This window comes from Sciurus carolinensis, chromosome 2 (assembly GCF_902686445.1).
Source record: "Sciurus carolinensis chromosome 2, mSciCar1.2, whole genome shotgun sequence".
Classification (NCBI taxonomy): Eukaryota; Metazoa; Chordata; class Mammalia; order Rodentia; family Sciuridae; genus Sciurus; species Sciurus carolinensis.
The window spans coordinates 79,297,696-79,317,725 of NC_062214.1; the positions used below are offsets into that span (position 1 = coordinate 79,297,696).

A 20,030-nucleotide genomic window follows, 5' to 3' on the forward strand; every position below is an offset into this window, starting at 1 on the left:
CTGAACACCTAGGCTGTACCTTCTTTCACCCTGACACATCATTCACTATTTCCACATCTGCTTTCTGTCCTCACATTTTGAGATTCAGGCAAAGATGCCCAGTGGCTTTATCTGGCACAGAATTTCTTTTTATTTTCTCTACTGCTTTGGCAATTTTCAAGAAAGAAAGAGGTAGTTTTCAAATCATTGCCTTGCTTATTGATTTGTTAAAATAAATTTTCAAAATTTGAGACTTAGGGTACCAATATATTCTATAGAATAAAACGCAAATAGAAATGGCTTTGGTAATGCTAAACACACACTGTTTTTACACTCTATACTTAGCCTATTTTATGGACATTTTAAAACCTTTTTATTCTTGGACAAATATCATCAATTTTTATTCCAAAAGGCGAAGCATGGTTTTGGTGTGTTCATCTTATTCACTGATGGTGCTGTGTTGGTGTTTGTCCACGAGCGAATGGTGAAGTCTCTCTGTCAGAGGGATCCCACCGATGTCCAAAGCCCTGCTCTCCTCCTGTCCTGCTGGCTTGCAGAAGAGCTGGATTTGATGCTGTTTCCTTGTATGTTTTTAATAAATCAAAACATTTTGTTAATGAATTTTAGTGCTGACCAATAAGGAAAACAAGACCACGAATTTAAAATAGAGAATAGTTATCAAAGTTGAGAAATATTTTATGAACTTACTATGAAACCCATTTATCTTAAACTACTATGATGTAATGGGTATCTGTCAGGCTGTTGGTGTGCTCTTATTCCGTCCACAGAGCCCAGATCCACACATGGGACACGGGGGCTGTACCAACAGCACACGTTGCTAGGTCCCGAGCAGGGCGTTCTAGGACAGTAACTTTGCCGAACTGACAAGAAAGACACTGCTCAGGCTGGGGTTGATGACAAGCCTTATAGCAAATGGGAGACCCGGGCATCCTGGGGTGGGGGAGTTGGAGGCAGGAGTGGAGCCTGACAAAGCTGGCATTTCTGAGAAATCACCCTGGCAGCCAGAGTAGAGCAGGACTTGGAGGTGGGAGAGAACTGCAATTTAGAGACCAGACAGGAGGCACAGGAGAGGGGTTGAAGGTTTGAACCAGAAAAGTGGCAGTGGAGACAAAGCAAGACTCAGGAACCAAACTGGGCAGGATTGGGGGATTGACCCAAGAGGGGTGAGGAGGAGTGTGTGAGGGACAGGGAGCAGGAGAGCACGACTCCCAGGAGTCTGGCTTAGTCAACAAGGGCACGGCGATGCCCCCTTCTCTCCCCGGCAGCAGGCTGGAGACGTGGATTTAGGAGCCTCAGAGCACCAGGTGGTAGATGAAGCCAAGATTGTCCATGGACGGGGGAACTGAGGAGAGAAGACGGTGATCCCTGGGAAACAATTTTGGTGTAGGCAGAGGACCAGGAACCTGCAGAGGTGACTGGGAAGGTGTATCCAGGAGGCAGGAGGAAAAACCAGAGTGGGGAATGTTCTGGGAAACAAAGGAGAAGTACTTTCCCAGCCAGGCAGTCAGCAGAGCCACATGCTGCTGGCCTGAGCGAGGGGAACAGCAGAGGGCTCTCGCTGTGGCCGTGAGGGCGCAGTAGCCTAGGGCTGAGTGGGTTACCTGAGCAGCAGGGGCCAACTTCAGGTCTCAACAAGTAAAGTGGAGAGACTTCGTTCAAGACTCTGCCTGGGGAGGAGAGAGGACAGGCAGCATCTGAAGAGAGGGAGACTCGGGGTCAGTGGGAGTGGTGGCGGGTGCATTTAGACTTGAGAATATCCCTATTCTAGGAGGAAGTTCTGGGACTAAACTCACACATCTTGTGTATTTCAGTCTTTCTTCTCCTCATTCAAGGCCAAGGACAGTGCTCCATGCACTGTGAGCCCTCAGTCGATGTCAGTCCCTTAATTGACAGACAGTTGGTCATGTGTCTGCCACCCTAGGGCAAAGCATAAGGACATACAACTTAATCAATTAGCTGGCCCTGGAGATTTCCACCACTGTGTCTGCTCAGAGGGCCCACCTTCAGCTCCCAGAGAAAACAGGTCCTGGGAAGAGGCAGTCAGGGATCACCAGCCCCCATTCCAGGGGTTTGGGAGGGAGTGAGGCTGTTCGCTCCTGAGAGCTCCTGGTTTCCACCCCCATCCCCAGGGGGCGCTCTTGGGCTGCCCTGCAATTCTGTCAAACTGCACTAGTCACCTGGCAAAACTCACGCACTTACCAGTTAAAGACTGGTTGCCCACATTTCTTACTGTTGTTTTGTAACTGGGTCCTGGGATCCATATGTTCCTCTTGCAATTCTAGTTTAACTAGCTCAAGAGCAGACTGCTTCTGGAGGAAGCACCAGGAGTCAGCCCCCCACCTCCTCAAGTCATGAACCACTGGTCCCCTGACCTAGCCAAGCAACAGCAATGCTGCCACAGGCTCAGGGCTAGGCCTGCGCTGCTTCCTTTTCCCTGGCTGGGGGACCCCACTTTGGGATGACTGTGCAGGGCACACAGGTGTGGACAGCCCCCCTATTCTGCTCTCGAAGTAGTGAGCCAAGTAATCTCCTTCTGCCAAAACAAAGGCTTCCTTTTTTAATTTGGACAAAACCACCTTCTAGAATATCAGGTGTGTCTACCCAAATAGGAGCCTCATCAGGCCCTTCCCAGGGAGAGAGGCTGATTGTCTGGAGGGGAAGAGTTAGGGGCCACAGGCCGAGGGCAGGAGGTCCTTACTGCCACTTGACTGAGGCAGGGTCTTGACCAGACACAAGGGCCAGGACTTCCAACCCCCTCTCCTGCTGCCTGAAGACTGGACCCCTTCCCTCAGGGAAGTCAACTTTCCCTTCCTTGGAAGAGATGAAGGGAGTCTCTTCCCAGAAGAGCAAGGTGGAAGGGGAGAGTTGCCCAGGAGACAAAAGGTTCACCTGCCACCAAAGCCTCAGTTTCTGCATCTGTCAATGACAGAAAATTTTGGCTCATAGTGAGAACTCAAAAAATGATGCATCCTGGAGGTTTTTCCAGGCTCTGGCCTGTCTTGCTTATCAGAGCAGCCTCCTAAAGGCCAATGGGATGAAGGAAGCCAGAGGCTTTAGCCCCAGGTGGGAAAAGAGGCAGCTAAAGCAGGGAGTCCAGTTCCTTCAGATCCTCCCTCAAAGCCCCTTGCAACTCTCAGGGTGGGCAGGATGGAAGACTGAGGACCCTGCAGGTAGGGTAGGGTGATAAAGTCATCTCTGCTCATTGTCCTGCATGGAACTCCTGCTTCCAACAGCCTGTGTGACCTTGGGCAGCTTCCTTAAACCTCTCTGTAAACTGAGAATCACATGTAAGGAGGGCTGGCCCAGAGTCTGGCTCTTATTGGCATATGTAAGCCAGCATGAGGGGCAGTAGTTCTATTCTCAGTCCAGATGGGTGGAGGAGGGTTGGCCAATGTGGTTAGTGAGGACAGTGAGAGCCAGAAAGAGGACCAGACTTTTGACTCCGAATCTGATACTCTTTCTAGTTGTATCTGGGCATGTGGTCTCTCCTGCCGCAACTTGGAGCAGTTATCGCCTTACGCAGCCTCTGATTCTATTGGGTGTCCCATGAGGCTTTGTTTAAAAAGCACATCCCAAACCTTGAACTCAGAGGTTTTGATATGCGGGGTCTCTAAGAGAAGAATCTGAAAACAGAAGCTCCTGCTGTTGCTGGCAGGGGATCCTGGCCTGCACATTGAGAAGCACAGCAGGCTATAGCTAGGTCAGCCTGTGTTCTCAGCGGGTAGAGATGGTGGAGCAAGGCCCTGTCGCTGGGATAAGCCAGCAGGCAGTGAGGTGTCACAGAGTTGGGCTCTCACTGTGGCTTTGAGCCTGACCTGGAGCAGCTGTCTCCAGGCCACACTCCCGGAGGTGTGTCCCCAGCCCTCTCTCTACAGCTGCCTTTAGAGTGGAGGTTGCTGGGGGCTGGGGAGGGAAGAATGGGTACAGAATTTCAGTTCGGAGCGATGAGGAAGTTCTGGAGAGGGGTGGTGGAGATGAGTGCAGTCATGTGAACGCGATGGACAGAACTCTGCACTCAGAGCAGAGAAAGTGGACGAGCTCCCTGTGGTGTGTGTACCACTGTTCCAAAAACAGAAGGAAGAGGAGAAGCAACGGCAGCAGCCGTATCTGGATGGACCTGTTTTGGTTTCTGCTAGCCTGGTCTATTTGTTTTGGGAACCCCAGAATTAGGATTTGGGGGTGGATATAGCCAATGCAGCATTTCAGAGGAGACAAGCAACAAGTTTTCAGTTCACTAGAGGGATTGGACTACAACAAAATACACCAAGACAATATGTGGCGTTCTTACCCAGCTTGAATCTACCATGCAGACTGGAAAGCCTCTGGACAAATGCCAACCTCTTTAACAACAGCCTGTGTGACATTGGGCAGCTTCCTTAACCTCTCTGTAAACCAAGAATCACACGTAAGGAGCGCTGGCCCAGGGTCTGGCTCTTATTGGCATATATAATATGGCAGGTGTTATTCTCATCAATAATTGAAAGAATTATATCATCTAACCATCTAACCCACCTCTCCATCAGAAGAGGAAACTGAGGCTCAAAGAGGGGATTTGATTTGCCCAAGGCCATACAACCAGCCCATTCCTGAACTGTGACCTCAAGATATCTGGGTCCCCACCCAGATCTCTTCAGCCCCTAGGAGTTGTCTTGAAGCTAAGCCTGGCTGAATAACCCAGAGACTGGGAAGTATAGAGGAATGGCTATCAGGCTGCCACGTGTTCCTCACTCAAAGAAGGTGACAGAACTGGCTGCCACCAGGGTCCCCCTTCTCATCCCTTCACAGAAACCAGGATAGTCCCTTAAGGGAAGAGTGGATTTCACCATCAAGTCTTTTTTCAGCATAGGAAGCATGGTGACCCATGGACTCACCACAGCTTCCCTGGGTTCAGAAGGCACATGGAAGAAGTCACCGTGGCTCAAGGGAGAGCCTGCAGCAAATGCACCAGGATGACCCAAGATAGTCTTTAGGAATCTTCTCTGGGGGAAGATGCACCGTTGGTGGAGAAACCACTCCTGAAGGCAGCGGCATTTAGGAAGTGCTCACTCAGGTGTGCACTGGTTCACTCACTCACAATGCACACCCACACAGGACTGCGCCATGCCAGGGAGGAGGGATGGGAAGAGAGACCACGCGGTGTCTCTTGAGCCTTCACTAAGGGATGGGGTGGGTGATTACAAGACATGGTGCAGAGCTATAGGAGGGTGCTGACCCAGGGTCCGCACAGACATCAAGGAAAGAGGTGCCTCAGACCCAGAGGAACAGGAAAGAGCTTCACAGAAGTGACACTTGAGATGAGGCCAGAAGGACAAGAGGGGAGAGGACACCAGACCAAGCTGCTGTAATGAAAACCAAAAGCACAGGAGCTTCGACAAGGCAAGGTTAATTTCTTTTGGAAGGACAGGTTTTGGGGGTGAGCAGTTAAGGTTGGTGGTGGCTGGGAGTCTTGGGGGACCCAATAGGCTTACATCTTATTGCCTCTTCCTAGTCGAAGATGGTTTCCCACCATACCCACACACACATTCTAGCCTTTGGGAAGAGGGAAAGAGGAGGAACAGCAGAGCCTGGTCTATTTAAGGGCTCTTCCAAAATTTGTGCACAGGGCTTCTGCTCACCAGCTGTTGGCCAGAATCTAGTCACAGGCCACTCCTTGATGCAAGGACAGCTGGGAAATGTAGTCTTTAGGTGGGCAGCCATGCGGAACCTTCAGTCATTGCAATGGACAAAATACGGGGGGAATCAACCATCAGCCTCTACTGCATGCAGAAGCAAGGCAATAGGGAAGAGAGTTTTCACATTCAGAGATTTGTAAGTAGTTTTGTGTCACAATGGGAGTGACAAGAAATGATGCTGGAGAGGCATGCATGGTCCTGAGTATCATTTCAAGGGACTCGGGTGTGTTCTATATGTACTGTGAGCTCTGAAGGGTTTTGAGCGAGGGTTGGCACAAATGGTGGGCTGGGAGATGGCGCCAATGTGTGTGGGAAGGGCCAAGCCTGTGGGCAGAGGGGCCACCATGAGAACTGGACACTCCACTTGCCTTGGGGAGGGGAGGGCATGGGAGTGAGGAGGGCGTGGGGAAGGTGAAGGCCTTTCCTATCACTGAACACAGAAATGGTGCTCTGGATTCTGAGCTCTGGAATCTTCTCTGCTGCGGGGAGGCACTGCGGAACAATAACCACTCTTCTTACTTCCTCTCCGCAGACTGTTCTACGGATCGTGGTACTGGGGATCTGGGATTACATCGAAAACAAAATAGAGGTAAAGACCAATGACCGCCCCAACCCCAACCCAGACATCCTGGCTGCTGGGAAGTGTTACGGTCCCATCCATTCCAGGGTGGGAACCATCAAAAGGCTCAGCTCCTCCCTGTACTTGACCACAGGAGTCTCTTCAGCTGTGCATGTGGGGTGGGGTGGCAAGGAGGCGGAGGCTGGGAAGGAGTGAGCTGAGATGGTTTCCAGCAAAAGAACATTCTAAAACATTCTCCTTGAAGTTCTACAAGCTTTTAAAATGTATTCTTGGGTTGGGGGTGTAGCTCAGTGGTAGAGCATCTGCTCAGCATGCTCGAGGGCCTGGGTTCAATCGCCAGCACACACACAAATTTATTCATGAATGAACTTGAAAATGTTTTGAAATGTGTTTTGAAACAAATAACTCCACTCCAAAATGGCACAGTGGTCAAGAGCTACACAGGGAAACTAAAAGTGCCTCACGACCTGGGTTTCTGCTCTGCTTCAGGTAAAAGGGGCTGGGTGTCAGGGGTAGAGATGAGGTGCAAGGGGGCCTGGCTGTCACAGGCCAAGGCAAGGTGTCCAGGGCCTACTGCCCTCTCCTTCCTCCCCTTCAGGCCCAGTGCTGGGAGCTGACATGAAGAGTCTGGCCCTGAATGGCTCAGGCCAAGGCCAAGCTGGGGCATGCAAGGGAGGGTCAGGGCCCAAGATTTAATGGTGATAGCTGGGCACCCCTCCTTTCATAGCCCTTCCCCCTTCTCCATGGGTTAGGAACTCTGTACCTGCTAGAGGTGACATGTGGGCCCCTGGACTCCCACTACCCATGCAGAAAGAAGCACCTGCCCCCAGTGCCTACATCAGCCCCCACCCTGCGAGGGATTCAGTTTCAGCTTCTGCCCAGGGTCCAGGACACAGAATGCAGGCCCCATTCTGAGAAGACAGACCAAGGTCACCTGAACCAAGAGCGGAAGATGGGCTACTGTCACTTGGAGGACCAGATGCCCCAGAACTTGTTCAGTGAGAGGTTCCTCAGGAGTGAGGAGGTTCCTCAGGACTGAGGAGGGTCGGAGAGGCAGCTGGAGACCAGTGACCTTCTGACAGGCTCAGGCCCCTTTGAGAAGGTGACCAGCACCAACTGCCTGCCAGGCTGCTCTCTGGTCCTGGACATGCAACATGGCCCAGAGCACTGAAATACGCCTCCTTTCACAGGTGTTTGACGGGGCTGTGATCATCCTGTCCTTGGCCCCGATGGTGGCGTCTACCGTGGCCAATGGGCCCAGGAGCCCCTGGGATGCCATCAGCCTCATCATCATGCTCCGGATCTGGCGGGTGAAGAGGGTCATTGATGGTGAGTGGCCTGAAAGGGTCAGTGAGACTGTCAGAAACTTGAGTGATCAACTGAGAGAGGAGAGAGCCCCTGGGGTGCAGGGGTGTCCCCGTCAGTGTTGGGGTAGGGCACAACTCAGCAGGGAGAGAGCCCAGCCCGCCCCTGCCATTAGCACTGTGTGTTCAGGATCCACTCACACTGCTCAGGAGTTGCAGGCACACACCTGAGTTTCATTCTGACTTGTGTGCCTGCATGACCAGCCCTTCACATAAGAGCCTGTAGCAGGGCCTGCCATGCTGGATATAACAACTTTTAAAAATTTTTTAGTTGTGGGCAGACACAATACCTTTATTTTTTTGTGGTGCTGAGGATTGAACTTAGTGCCTCACACATACTAGGTGAGCACACTGCCACTGAGCCTCAACCCCAGCCCCAAGAGCAGCCTTTTATAACCCAGGTGTCTTGACGCATACCTGCCACTGCCCCCTGCCATGGCCCACAGACTCACTACTGACTCCAGGTCATTGAGTCAAGGCCTTGCACCTGCAGGGTCTGTCCCACCTGTGTCCCTAAAGAGAAGCTGGGTGTCCCCAAGCCTGTTGACCGGCAAACAAGTGGAAAACATTTCCATGGGAGCTTCAGCTTGGCTGGTTTTGGACTGCACTTCACTCGTGAAATCTTTAGCATCCTCCTGTCTCTGGGTTTTCATTCCCAGAAACAGTCTGATCTGCTCCAGCTTTGTCACTGCCTTCGCTCCCACTGGAGACAGAGGCTGCCCTCCCTCCTCAGCCACCCGTGTCTAGAGAGCTGTGCCCAAATCTGGGCAGCTCATATATTCTAGAAGTGGTGACAACTGAGAGGAGGGAAGCCTTGTGGGGGAGGGAACTGGAAACCTCAACCCTGGTGCTGGGATGGTGACCCAGAGGACAAAGACCCAGGAAGAGAGCTGATGTCATCTCAGGAGGGGCAAAGCCCCAGGTCACTGGGTTCCAGAGGGTGCTCCTTGGATGCAGAGGTCACAACAAGGAGGTTCACTTTCTGTCAGCCATACTAGGTACAGAGTCAGCCACAGATGTGCTGTCTACCTTTCCAAGCAACGTCCCTCCCTGGAGTGACATGGAGATCATGTCACAATGATCCCCAAACTTTTATTTTTTCAGTGACAGAGTCTTTCCAGGTGTGTAAGCAGATTGTAAAGTGGAGCTGCTTTAGTTGACTCAGAATAGGCAGACCCACCTCCATGTCCTCTCCTTGTCCCCAAGGCACCTCTAAGAAACAGTTGGAACATAGTTTAGAACCACTAGGAAAGATGTCCAAGGTCTCTTCCAGCCCTGAATTTGATTGCAAATGATAGAAACTGTGGCCATGAGAGTGGACAACAGCATTTGCCCAGCAGGTGAAGGCAAGCAGGGGTGACCTTTCAGGTTCCCTTCTCTAGGAGGGAATGTCTCTAGGAGGACATTGATCCTGGTTTCCTCAATGTCTCTCATCTCCAGTACAGAATCTTCGTCAAACTCAAATGAGCTGTGGTCCAGCTTTGGAAGCAGGGAAGTCTCTGGGAGATCATCTAGTCCCTTCCCCTCATTTGACAGATGGGGAAACTGAGGCCAGGAGGGACTGAGGGGCACATGGTGAATCAGGCTCAGAACTACAAGTGGAGCCCAGGACCTGTGACACCCCCAAGTGGTCTTTTGGCAGTTCACTCCACCCCATCTGCTCAGGGCTCTGCTCTTGGCTCTGTCTATGAGAACATCCGCTCCCTTCAGTGCAGGAACGGTGCCTTCTGGCTCTTTCTGCCAAACTATGGACAGCTGCACACCCTCATACTAATGGATTTTGACAGCTCTGTTGTGAACACCCTTCCCAGCTGTTCCCCCTTTCTCCTGACACATCAGCACTGGGAGCCTCACAATAGAGATCACTGGTGAACCAATGGGTGTTAATTTGCTGCTCTCACCCTGGATGTAAACTGGCTTCATCAGGAGCTGGGGAGGTGACAGAAGTTTAGGGCAGCTTCTGGACCTGGAGAAAGGTCTCAGGGACATGCGCCATACATGTGCCTCAAGTCTAGAAGCAAACAGAAAAGTCCTGATTCTCTTCTTTGCATGATGCCTAAAATATCCAGAGAACAGCTGGGTGGAATGGGATCTTACAGAGTGTGGACATCAGGGTTGTAGAATGCAGTTGCAAGACCAAAGGCATCTAAGCAAAGTTTCTGAAGAATCAGGAAGGACTGGGTAATGAGAGATGTGAGAAGGGTATAAAGGGCAGAGGTCAGGTTAAGTTGCTACTGAGACTCCCAGGGAGCCCATGGCTGCTAAACTCAGAGAACTGCCAAGGGAGGGGCTCATGGCAGCTGCTTCTAGCTGAGAAATCAGGGGCCTCATGCTCAGAATCGAGCTTTCTCCTCTGGGTCTTATTGTGTGTATGAGTTATGAATAGGATCATCTGTAACAGAGACCCAGAATAACGAGGAATTAAACAAAACAAGCTTATTTCTCTCACATGGAAGTCTGCAGGTAGATGGCCATCATTACTGACAGGTATTGATATGGCCCTCATTCTCTACAGTCAAAGACCCCAGGCTCCTATTTTGTCACTCTGCTGCACAGTCACCTCATGGTCTAAGGTGACTGTTCCAATGCTGGACATCACATCCTCATTATAGCCAGTAGTAAGAAGGAAGAAGGAAGGACATAAGAAAAAGGAAGCCCAACTGCCATTTATTTTATCTATCCGAGAAAGCAACTTTGGTTGATGGGTTGTTCCGGACACCAAAAGACTATGTCCTCATTCCCCCGTGCCTCCAGGACCTCACACTTCTCTACCTGGGAAGGCAATAGAAATTGCCTGCTGGTTTCCAAGGCCAAGCCTTCCCCCTCCTGTACAGGCTAGCATAGCACCCAGTAGCAGTACTCTTTCCCTCCAGCACTGCTTGCTGCAGCTATTAGTAAAAACTAGACGTGGATGACGCAGGCCTGAAAGCCCAAATCCCAGCAATTCAGGAGGTGGAGGCAGGAGAATTGCAAGTTCAAGTCTAGCCCAGGGTACTTAGCCAGACTGTCTCAAAATAAAAAATAAAAAGAGCTGGGGGCATAGGTCAGGGATAGAGCACCCTTGGGTTCAATCCCCAGTACCGCACATACACAAAAATTAGAGGGGATATGAGGAGTGTGGGGAAAAGAAGTTAGATGCATATAGAGTGATGTGCAGGGAAACAGGAATGCAGCCCGTCTGTAGCCCCCAACAGCTTGATCCTGCATTGATTGCATTGCTGTGTCAGATCATGCCTTTGTGAATCAGATCAGAGATTTTCACTGCCAGTCATGGGATGTGGGAGTCCAAACTTGGACACCTTCCTAGCCCAAAAGCTTTGAAGTGATTGTTCACGTATGTATCTCCACCACAGTTCATGTTTACTTTCTTTCCATCCAGCAGGGAGCGCAATTTCTAGAGCAGTAGTGGAATGTGCGATAGGAATCTCATACATGATGTCACACTTGTACTTGAAGAGGTCATTGATGTATGAGCATTTTCCAAACCACAAGGTCCTTTCCTTGTTGGATTCCAGTCAGAACCATCATTGTCTGCACTCTTGTTTTTCTCCATATAGTGGATAAGGGACTGCTATTTCTCTTTCAGTCACTATACCCATAATTCACAATTTGGGATCCAGGTTACTCTTTGGCACTGGGATCCTAGAACACCCACACCACATGTCCTCGTCTGCCATCTCGGGCCAGGGTACAAGAGCTGCCTTTTCTTTTTAAGCATCTAAACTGAGATGTAATTCTCATGCCATAAAATCTACCCATTTAAAGGACACAATCGAATGATTTTTTAGTATATTAATAGAGTTTTGCAACTAACCCTGAAGCTAAGGTTAGAGCATTTTCATTCCTTCAGAAAGAAACCTGATACTCTTGAGCAGTCACCTCCATCCCCCCCAAAGCCCTGGGTATGCTTCTGTCCATTTCTATGAAGTTGCCTACTCTGGCCATTTTAGAGAGATGACATGGAGTCTTTTGTGTCTGGCCTCTTTTTCTTACCATACTGTTTTCAAGGCTCATCTGTGCTGTGGCGTGTAACAACAGTACCTCATTCCTCCCAGGGTGTCTCTTGGTAGGGATAGGACACATTGTATCTATCCATGCATCCCTTGATGAACATTTGGATTGTTGCCACTTACGGATATTATGAATAATGCTGTCATGAATGCTCATGTTCAAGTTTTTGTGTGGATGTATGTTTTCATTTCCCTTGGGCATGTAGGCATAGACTTGCTGGGTCATATGGTCACCCTCTGTTTAAACATTTTGAAGAACTGCCAAATTGTCTTCCAACAGTGGTTGCACCCACAGCGAGGTATGAGGGTTCCCATACCAACACACCCCACCAGCCCCAGCTGCCTTTTAAGGAAGGTTTCTGAATGCTGCAGCATGCTACCTCCAGTGGCACCTGAAAGTCCAGAATGTGTCTTTGGACGACTGGTAGTTTCACAAGCTGGGGATTACTCATTATTCCAGGCACCATGCACACCTCCAAAAATGAAGGGTTTTAACACCATGGGAGAGGAGGAATCTCTTGGACACCATGAGTTCAGGCTGTCCTTTCTGGGATACCTGGTTGTCCCCCTTCCCATCCCTAGGGATCTGAACCTGGGCCTCAGAGCTGCTGCTGGCCAAATGGAGGGCTGACTCCTCCCCAGCTTGAGCCCTGCCCCTGCCCAGTTCTTCACAGGCTCTCTCTTTCTTTCAGCATACGTCCTGCCAGTGAAGGTGGAGATGGAGATGGTCATCCAGCAGTACGAGAAGGCCAAGGTCACCCAAGATGAGCAGCTGGAGAGACTGACACAGATCTGTCAGGAGCAAGGGGTAATGCACTGCCGCTCTCAGATCTGTTCTTGTGTCCAGGCCTCGCTGGGAACACGGCAGTGCCTAAGCCCAGGGGGCCCATGGCTCGGCTCATGGGGAACCTAAGACCCAGGGATGGAAACACATCCCCAAGGCCATTCGTGTTCAGCCCAACCAGGCCTGGACTCAGCCCCTGACTGCCAGGCCAGGGTCCTTGTCACTACACCATGGTGACCCTTCAGCTCCCCACCCTGAGCTGCCAAGTTGCCAGCTCAATTCACAGAGTATTCTCAGAGGAGCAGTCCCTCAGGGAGGGCACTCATTCTGTCTGCTAAGGTTGCTGGGTACCACTGTGTGCCAGTCACCACCCAGGGCCCTCGACACCCCAAAGAGGTATTTAGTGCTCTCTACCCTCCAGGGACCCTGGGCAAAAGCCCTTCAAGGACGTGTCCAGTGGAGCCAATGGGGGGACTGCCCAGAATCCAGTATGGCTCTCGTACAGTGGGTACTCACCACCATGGCAGTGGACGTGCACACTGGGGCAGCTTCTCCCCTGATCGGGGTGCTACTCGAGGGTAGGCCTTGGCCAACTCATGTTAGTGCCCCAGTCCAGCCCAGCACTCCTTAGGTGGGTCTTGGTAAATGTGGATTAAGTGCTTCTCCTTGGTCCTCATCCCCAACCTCTCATAGCAGATGCAGGTGGGAAGTCTGTGGAATGTCACTACAAGTGACCCCAGGAAAAACCCCCTCAGGAACACATATGCAGCATCTTCAAATTCTCCCCCCTGGAGTGTCTGTCACAAACCAAATCTTTTATCAATTTTGGGGACATACAGTCTTTCATTTTAGCACAGGATGCCTCTGCGAGATAAGAGGGGCTATCAGGGATTCTGCCTTCAGTAGCACATTGCCCAAGGGGCCCTGGGAGCAGGGAAATCTATATGGGGTCCTAGACTGGGAAGACAAGCATCCCAGCCCCCACACAGCTGCTTTCAGCCTCATTCATTCTCTCAGCAGGGCCTCCTGCCAGCCATCACTATTGAGAGCCCACTCTGCAGTAGCACCAGGTACTAGGGATGCCACTCTGGATAGGACATGGTCCCTGCCTTCATGGGACTCTGGGTGACTCGGGGAGTTTGGCAGCCTATGTACCAATAGCAGCAGTAAAGGTGCCTTCATGTTTCATCTGGGGTTCTGTAGGCCAGGGTAGGGAAGGGTCTGCAGAGGAGCTGACCTTTAGCAGGGCCACCTGGGAAGGGAGTCAGGTAGAGGGGCCTGCGTGAGGCCCAGGAGTGAGTGTTGTGGTAGGAACACAAGGCTGTTCTCAACGTGAGCAAGGGGAGGTAGCCAGAGGACTTGGGGTGGCCCGGGAAGGGCTCCAGGCTGACCAGGGCATTTGGGCTTCATCGCAGGAAAGAGGAAGCCCAGAGTGCTGGAAGCAGGGGTGGGAGCTGTCTTCTCCAATGTGAGTTTTTGATGGAATGTTCTGGCTGCAGCTGGAGGATGGGTCAGAGAGGATAGGAGTGGGACAGGAAGACAAGATACCATTGCAACCACCCAGGTGAGAGCAGGGCTGGTAAACTTAGGCAGAGGAAGTGTAGGTCATGGGAGTAAATTGGGACAGTACTGGGTGTTAACATGAAACAACTAGAAAGTGACCGGGTAGTTCTCAGTGCACTGTATAATAGGAAGATGAGTGCTGTCCACCGCTGCTAATGGCCAGGGGAAAGACACTGACCCAGGGCTGCACCCGCCCCTGGTAAATTTATAGCCACCCAGCTCAGCAGAGAACACGCCAACCTGCCACACGCCTCACATCAGCAGCACATGTGCCACGTGGCCAGGAGAAAATCCTAATGGCAAGCTCACCTCCCACAGTTTCCACCCTGACCCCTGTCCTGGACCCCCCAGGGACCCCAGGTTTCTGCAGTTCAAATTGCTCCCCACATGTGGCCTCCTTCCCGGGGGGTCTTAGCCAGAGGGAGGCTTCCTTGGATTTTGCACAGGAAAGAGCCAATAAATAAAGACAGATTCCCTCTAGGTAGTGACATCTGGAAAAGAGATGAACAGAAACAAACCATTTTAATTTAAAAAACACCCAAAGGCTGTCATCTCAGTTAAGACAGCTAAAAGGGCCAGGCAGGCTGGAATCCCAGGGGGGGCGCTGGGGAGGCCTGGGCGAGCAGGGCTGTGCTGCTTCTGAAGAGAAACCAGGACAGCTGCTCTGCGAAGCTCGGTGCCCACTCCCCAGGGGCAGTGCGGGGAGACCCTGCCTTTTCAGTAGAATTTGGGACCAGATTTGAGACTTGACTGGGCAACAAGTACCCTGAAAGAAATGAGCAAATGGGCCCAGGGAATGCAGGGATCTGCTCTTGGAGAGCATCACATGAAACGACTCAAAATAGGCTTCAGGGACAGACAGGTTCAAAACCAGCCCTGCCACTTACTGATCTTGTGGTTTTGGATACCACTGAAGACCTTGATTTTGCCACTGTGAAAAATGGGGATAGTGATAAATAGAGATGAACAGATGAAGGATGATGATGAAGGATGATTGTGAGGTTTAAATAGTGACGCTAGGGCTGGGATCGTGGCTCAGTGGTAGAGGCCTAGCACGTGTGAGGCACTGGGTTTGATTCTCAGCACCACATATAAATAAGTAAATAAAACAAAAGTCCATCAACAACTAATAAAAATATGTTTAATAAATAAATAAATAAATGGTGACGCTAACACAAATGGCCTGCCACACCCACCCAAGCCTTGGCTTTCCCACACACCCATTTTAGAAATTAAAAAACTGAGTAGTGGCGACTTGCCCAAGAGCACACAGCTCACTCAGGGCTGCCTGGGCCAGGAACAGATCCAGCTGGTCGGAACACCACTCCCTGCAGCCCACCTGGCTGAGGGGCAGTTTACTCCAACACCTCTCCAGGCTCTTTTAAACACTGCCGAGATCCACCCGGGCAGCTCAGTCTGCAGCCCAGAACAGCTTTCCTCCCCACCCACTGGGTTGTCCCAGTCTCCTGCCTGCTGCCCACCCAGCCTCCTCCCATGCCCAGTCATTCTGGTCACTTTGTCCCAAACTTGTTCTCTCTCTCCCTGCCGGAGTTTTCAGAGCTTCTTTAACAGAGCAGTTTCCAAACTGAATCCATGTATGGCACAGAAAAATTAGCAGGTACCAAAGATCCATTGAAATGTGTAAGACCCGGTTTAAACACAGCGCCCGCTTTGCACTCTCACTGATATATATGCATAAAAATGTTTGCCATGACTTCACCCATCTTGGCTTTAAAAAAAAAAAAAAAGAAAAAAGATATGCTTTATTTTTTAAAACAGGTATAGATTTGTAGAGAAATTGTGAAGACAATAGAGTTCCTGAAGACCCTGTCCTTGGTCACCCCCGTCTTGCATTAGTATTGTCATTTGTTGCAATGAATGAATCAATATTGATACATTATTCAAATTTCCTCATTTTTTAGGCATTATCCCTCATCAGTTCCAGAATCCCACGGTGCATTTAGTTGTCACATCTCCTTGGGCTCCTCTTGGCTGTGACTGGTTCTCAGTTTTTCTTTGTTTTTGAAGATCTTAATGGTTTTGAGGTACACACGACAGGTGTTCTGCAGAATGTCTCTTACTGGGACTTGTCTGGAGTCTTTTTCTCATGATAATGTTAGGTCTTGGGTTTGGGGAAGGAAGATCACAGGGGTAAAATGCCATTCTCATCACAGCATATGAAGGGCATATCTATCAATGTGATTTGTCACTGTCAGTATTGACCTTTATCACCTGGCTTCAATGTCTATCACATTTCTCCACCTTAAAATTACTTCTTTTAGTTTTTTTAGAAAAATTAAATTGCTTTTTACTGTGACCCTGTGGAAACTTTCAGGTGACATGGCTTGCCAATTTGCATTAGACCTTGTACATTTCATCTGTACCATGTAGCAGTCCATTTCTTGCCACAGGCCCTGCCCAAGGTGCCCCAGAACCTCTTGTATTAAAGATGAGAGGCCAATACAAGATTGGCAGATGGGGGACCCGAGACCCAGAGAAGAGAGGTATGTTCAACGTTGCACCAGTTTGGGGAATGGGATGGAAACAGGGGTCTCTTATGACTCTTTCCAGTACTATGGCTGCTGGACCATGGGGTCCCTCCAGTTGTGACAGGGATTCACTGCTGCCCGTACTTCCATGATCTCTTCTGACCACTGTGTGCACCTCATCCCTAACAGATGCCTACCCAGAAAGGGGAGCTAGAGGACTGAGGGAGGGGAAGAAGACCCTTCCTGAGCCTTGGCCAATCATCACAGTCTACATCCAGACTGCCCACTGTTAGGATGGAGGCACATCACCTCAGACCCCCAAATCCAACACCCCCACTGCAGAAAGGTCTTGTACTCACTTTTACTTGGCTCTCTGTCTGGATTGCAGCCAGAAGTTTCCTAATCTCACTGGTACATAGATGGATTCTCATGGCTATCCCTCTCAGGGAGACAGTGTGAACTTTTTGTCTCTGTCCTGGCCACTTCAGAAATCAAAGCTAACTTAGATGCAGCAGTTAAATCAATGCAACATTAAATTCTTCTGACTCATCTTACAAACCCACTTCTGAAATGTTGTATACATCCATGCCCAAGATCTTGCTCTAATACTGAAGCACTTCTGCAGCCCCTCTTCTACCTGCCCTTTGCCCTTTAAGTTTTTTTTTTTTTTTTTTTTTTGTACAGGGGCACTTAGGCACTGAGCCACATCACCAGCCATTCTTCATATTTTATTTAGAGACAGGGTCTCACTAAGTTGCTTAGGACCTCGATAAGTTGCTGAGGCTGGCTTTGAACTCTCAATCCTCCTTCCTTAGCCTCCCAAGCTGCTGGGATTACAGGATGTGCCACCGCACCTGGCTGTCCTTTAAGTCATGCAATAGCTTTTGGTCCAACATCGTACGATACAACCTGGTCCACAGTGGGAGCTAGTTTCTATTCTCTGCTGGGTTCCATGGGAAGCACAGAGGGAAGTTGAGTTCTTCCTGGGCACTTGAGACCATTGGCAAAATGCAGAGGGAGGGACAGGGGGTTTCAATGTAAGGTGACTTGGGGCCCAGCCTCCTAGGAGGCCAATGGAACCTGTAAGCTGCCCCTTAGGAAAGGTCTATAACTTGGATAAACCTCAGTTTCTGAAAGAGGAGTTGTCTGTGGGCAGCTGGAGGGGAGAAAATTTACTTACACAGGGAGCTGGTGGGCTCTGCTCAACCCTCTGGTCCCCCAGCAGCTGGTGGTCTCCTAAATATCCAAGACCCAGGCTTCTCATTGGAAAAATGAAGGCAACAAGGTTCTGATCATGTGGATGCTGTGAGGGTCACACTAAATCCAGTAATAGATACAGAGACTCTCAGTTAGTGTGAAAGAGAGAACAAAAATAATACTGACTGATTTGTATGATGGTGATCATGTACAAATGCACTGTTGTATACTTGAGTTCTTTTTGATGTTGATGTTTGAAGTAAGGAGGCCAGGTACTACTAATCCCTTTACAGGTAGAGGCTCAGAGGCTCAGAGGTTGTTTCTTGCCCAGGTGCACTTTGTCATGGGAGGGCTGGGAACTAACCCTGAAGCCTCATTTCCTTAAGTTGAAATAAGACATCCATGTGGGGCATTTTAATCAGGCTGAGTACCACTAGCTGCCACATCAAACAAGTCCAGAAATCTCAGTGGCCTAACACAACAAGAGTGCATTTGTCATTAACAGTATAGCATGGGCAGGTTGCAACGTGTGGGGCGTGGGGGGCCCTCTGTTCTACAACTCTGGCCCCCAGGCTCCTTCCATCTTGTGGCTCCTTGCTTCCCTAAGGCCTCTGGGTCTTCTACAGTCAGCCAGTGTGTGAGCAAGGAGACTGGAAAAGTGGGCACTGCGGGTTTTTATTGACCAGGCCTGGAAGTGGTGACATTACTTCCCCCCTATTTCATTGGCAAGACTCAGTTACATGGTCTTGCCTAAAGTACCAGATGCTGACAGAAGTGGTCTGTGTGCCCATGAAGAAAACGGTCACCTCCAGAAGTCACCTAATGCATAAACCAAGGAAACAAGGCCCAAGGGCCCGCTTCTCTTTCCCCATTCCCACACAGCAGGCATCTGGTGGAAAGCTCAGCTCCCTGGGTTGTTTCTTGAAGAAACAAAGGGATAATGATTTTTCAGCAGTGGGGACTGAACCCACGCAATGCTCTTATCACTGAGCTGCACCCACAGTGTAATCTTGCCTCTCTCTGCTGGAGGAAGGCAGGGGAGAGGAGGTGATGTCAGGCCCTTCCCCTCCATGCTCACGTGCAGGGCCAGGGGGGATTCGGTAGGTGCAGAGGGGTTAGAATGGAAAGTGGGCCCTCCTTGCCTTCCTGGCCTTGCCCTGGACCCTGGTACTCATCATCTCCTAGAGAATGCCCACAGATCTGCACGAACCGCTCACCTTTGAAGATGATTCCACAACTGGAAGAAGGAGCTGCAGGACAGAAATAGTAGGAAAATAGCAGGCAAGGGTTTCTACTCTGGCTTCGAGGATGAGGCTTGACACTGGCTTGTTCCAGAGAGTTCCTTCTTTTCCTGCAGAGGCCAGAAGCCCCCAGCTCAGCACAATAGCCTTTTGTTACCTGGATTATTCAAGATCTCCACTGTGGAAAGTGAATTTTTTTTTTTAAACATGGGAAGTGATTTGTAAAACAGCCGATAGCTTTAATGACAAGCCTATTTAGCTGATAAAATTAGCCATCAGAGGAATAACTTATGTTATCCTTTTGCCATAATTTAAATTTATGGCCAACTACCAGTCATCTTCACAGTGGATGGAAAGGGGCCAAGGTCGATTTCAGCTTCACCCTGCTCCTAAATCATTAGTTTGCAACTGTCTCCTGATTTTTATTGTTACCAACAATGGCGAAACTAATGGAAATAAACATTGGATGCCATCCCAACAGCAGATGGGTTTGAAGGCAGGGCAGCCTATGCAGACAGCACTAATAGGATGGAGCAAAATTATTACATTGCATTAGATACCGTCGAGCTTCTGGCCAAAGTGTGCATTGATCAGGCCAAGGCCCGTGTCAATTGGACTCCACCACCAGAGCATTAAAGGCAGAGAAGCGCTGGGTGTGGCCACCCTGGGCCCCAGTGGGTCTGGCCCTGCCAGGGCATGCATTAAAAACCCAGCCCATGGAAGGGGCCCATCCACTCCAGTAATGCACGCTTTGGGCTTCCCTGTGCCTCCCAGCTAATCTGGTCAGGTTATCTGATGAGAAGTATTTAGCTAATGACGTGCATTAAGCGGGGCTGTGACTGCACTTTGATTCTTTCCAAGTCTGGGGATGGTCTGTTTTTTCCTGCCACCCAGTTTACCAAAGGAAGATTGGCTTCATTCTGTCATCAAAGCTGCTGTGCATCTTTTCTCCCAGAGGCCAGGCCCATTTGAGCCCTGGGGAGCTATGGTGTTTCTCTGTTTTCAGCATGTTGACTGCAAGGTCTGGGTGTGAGGGGTTTTATCCTGCTTAGGATATTTGCCGGTTGATGGTTTTCATGAAACTTGGGAAGTTTTTGGCCATGATTTATTTTTTGTTTTGATTTTGTTGA

At 50.0% G+C, this 20,030-nt stretch overlaps 1 protein-coding gene across 12 annotated transcripts in view; it reads left to right on the plus strand.

The window, feature by feature from the left end:
* Positions 1 to 20,030, plus strand: part of Tmem266 (transmembrane protein 266) — a 111,305-nt gene that overhangs the window by 72,904 nt on the left and 18,371 nt on the right. For all 12 annotated transcript variants that reach the window (XM_047538859.1, XM_047538860.1, XM_047538861.1 and 9 more), the window contains 3 exons: positions 6,205 to 6,261; positions 7,443 to 7,581; positions 12,319 to 12,434. In XM_047538859.1, coding sequence (XP_047394815.1) covers positions 6,205 to 6,261; positions 7,443 to 7,581; positions 12,319 to 12,434 — 312 coding nt within the window. The remainder of the gene's footprint in view (positions 1 to 6,204; positions 6,262 to 7,442; positions 7,582 to 12,318; positions 12,435 to 20,030) is intronic.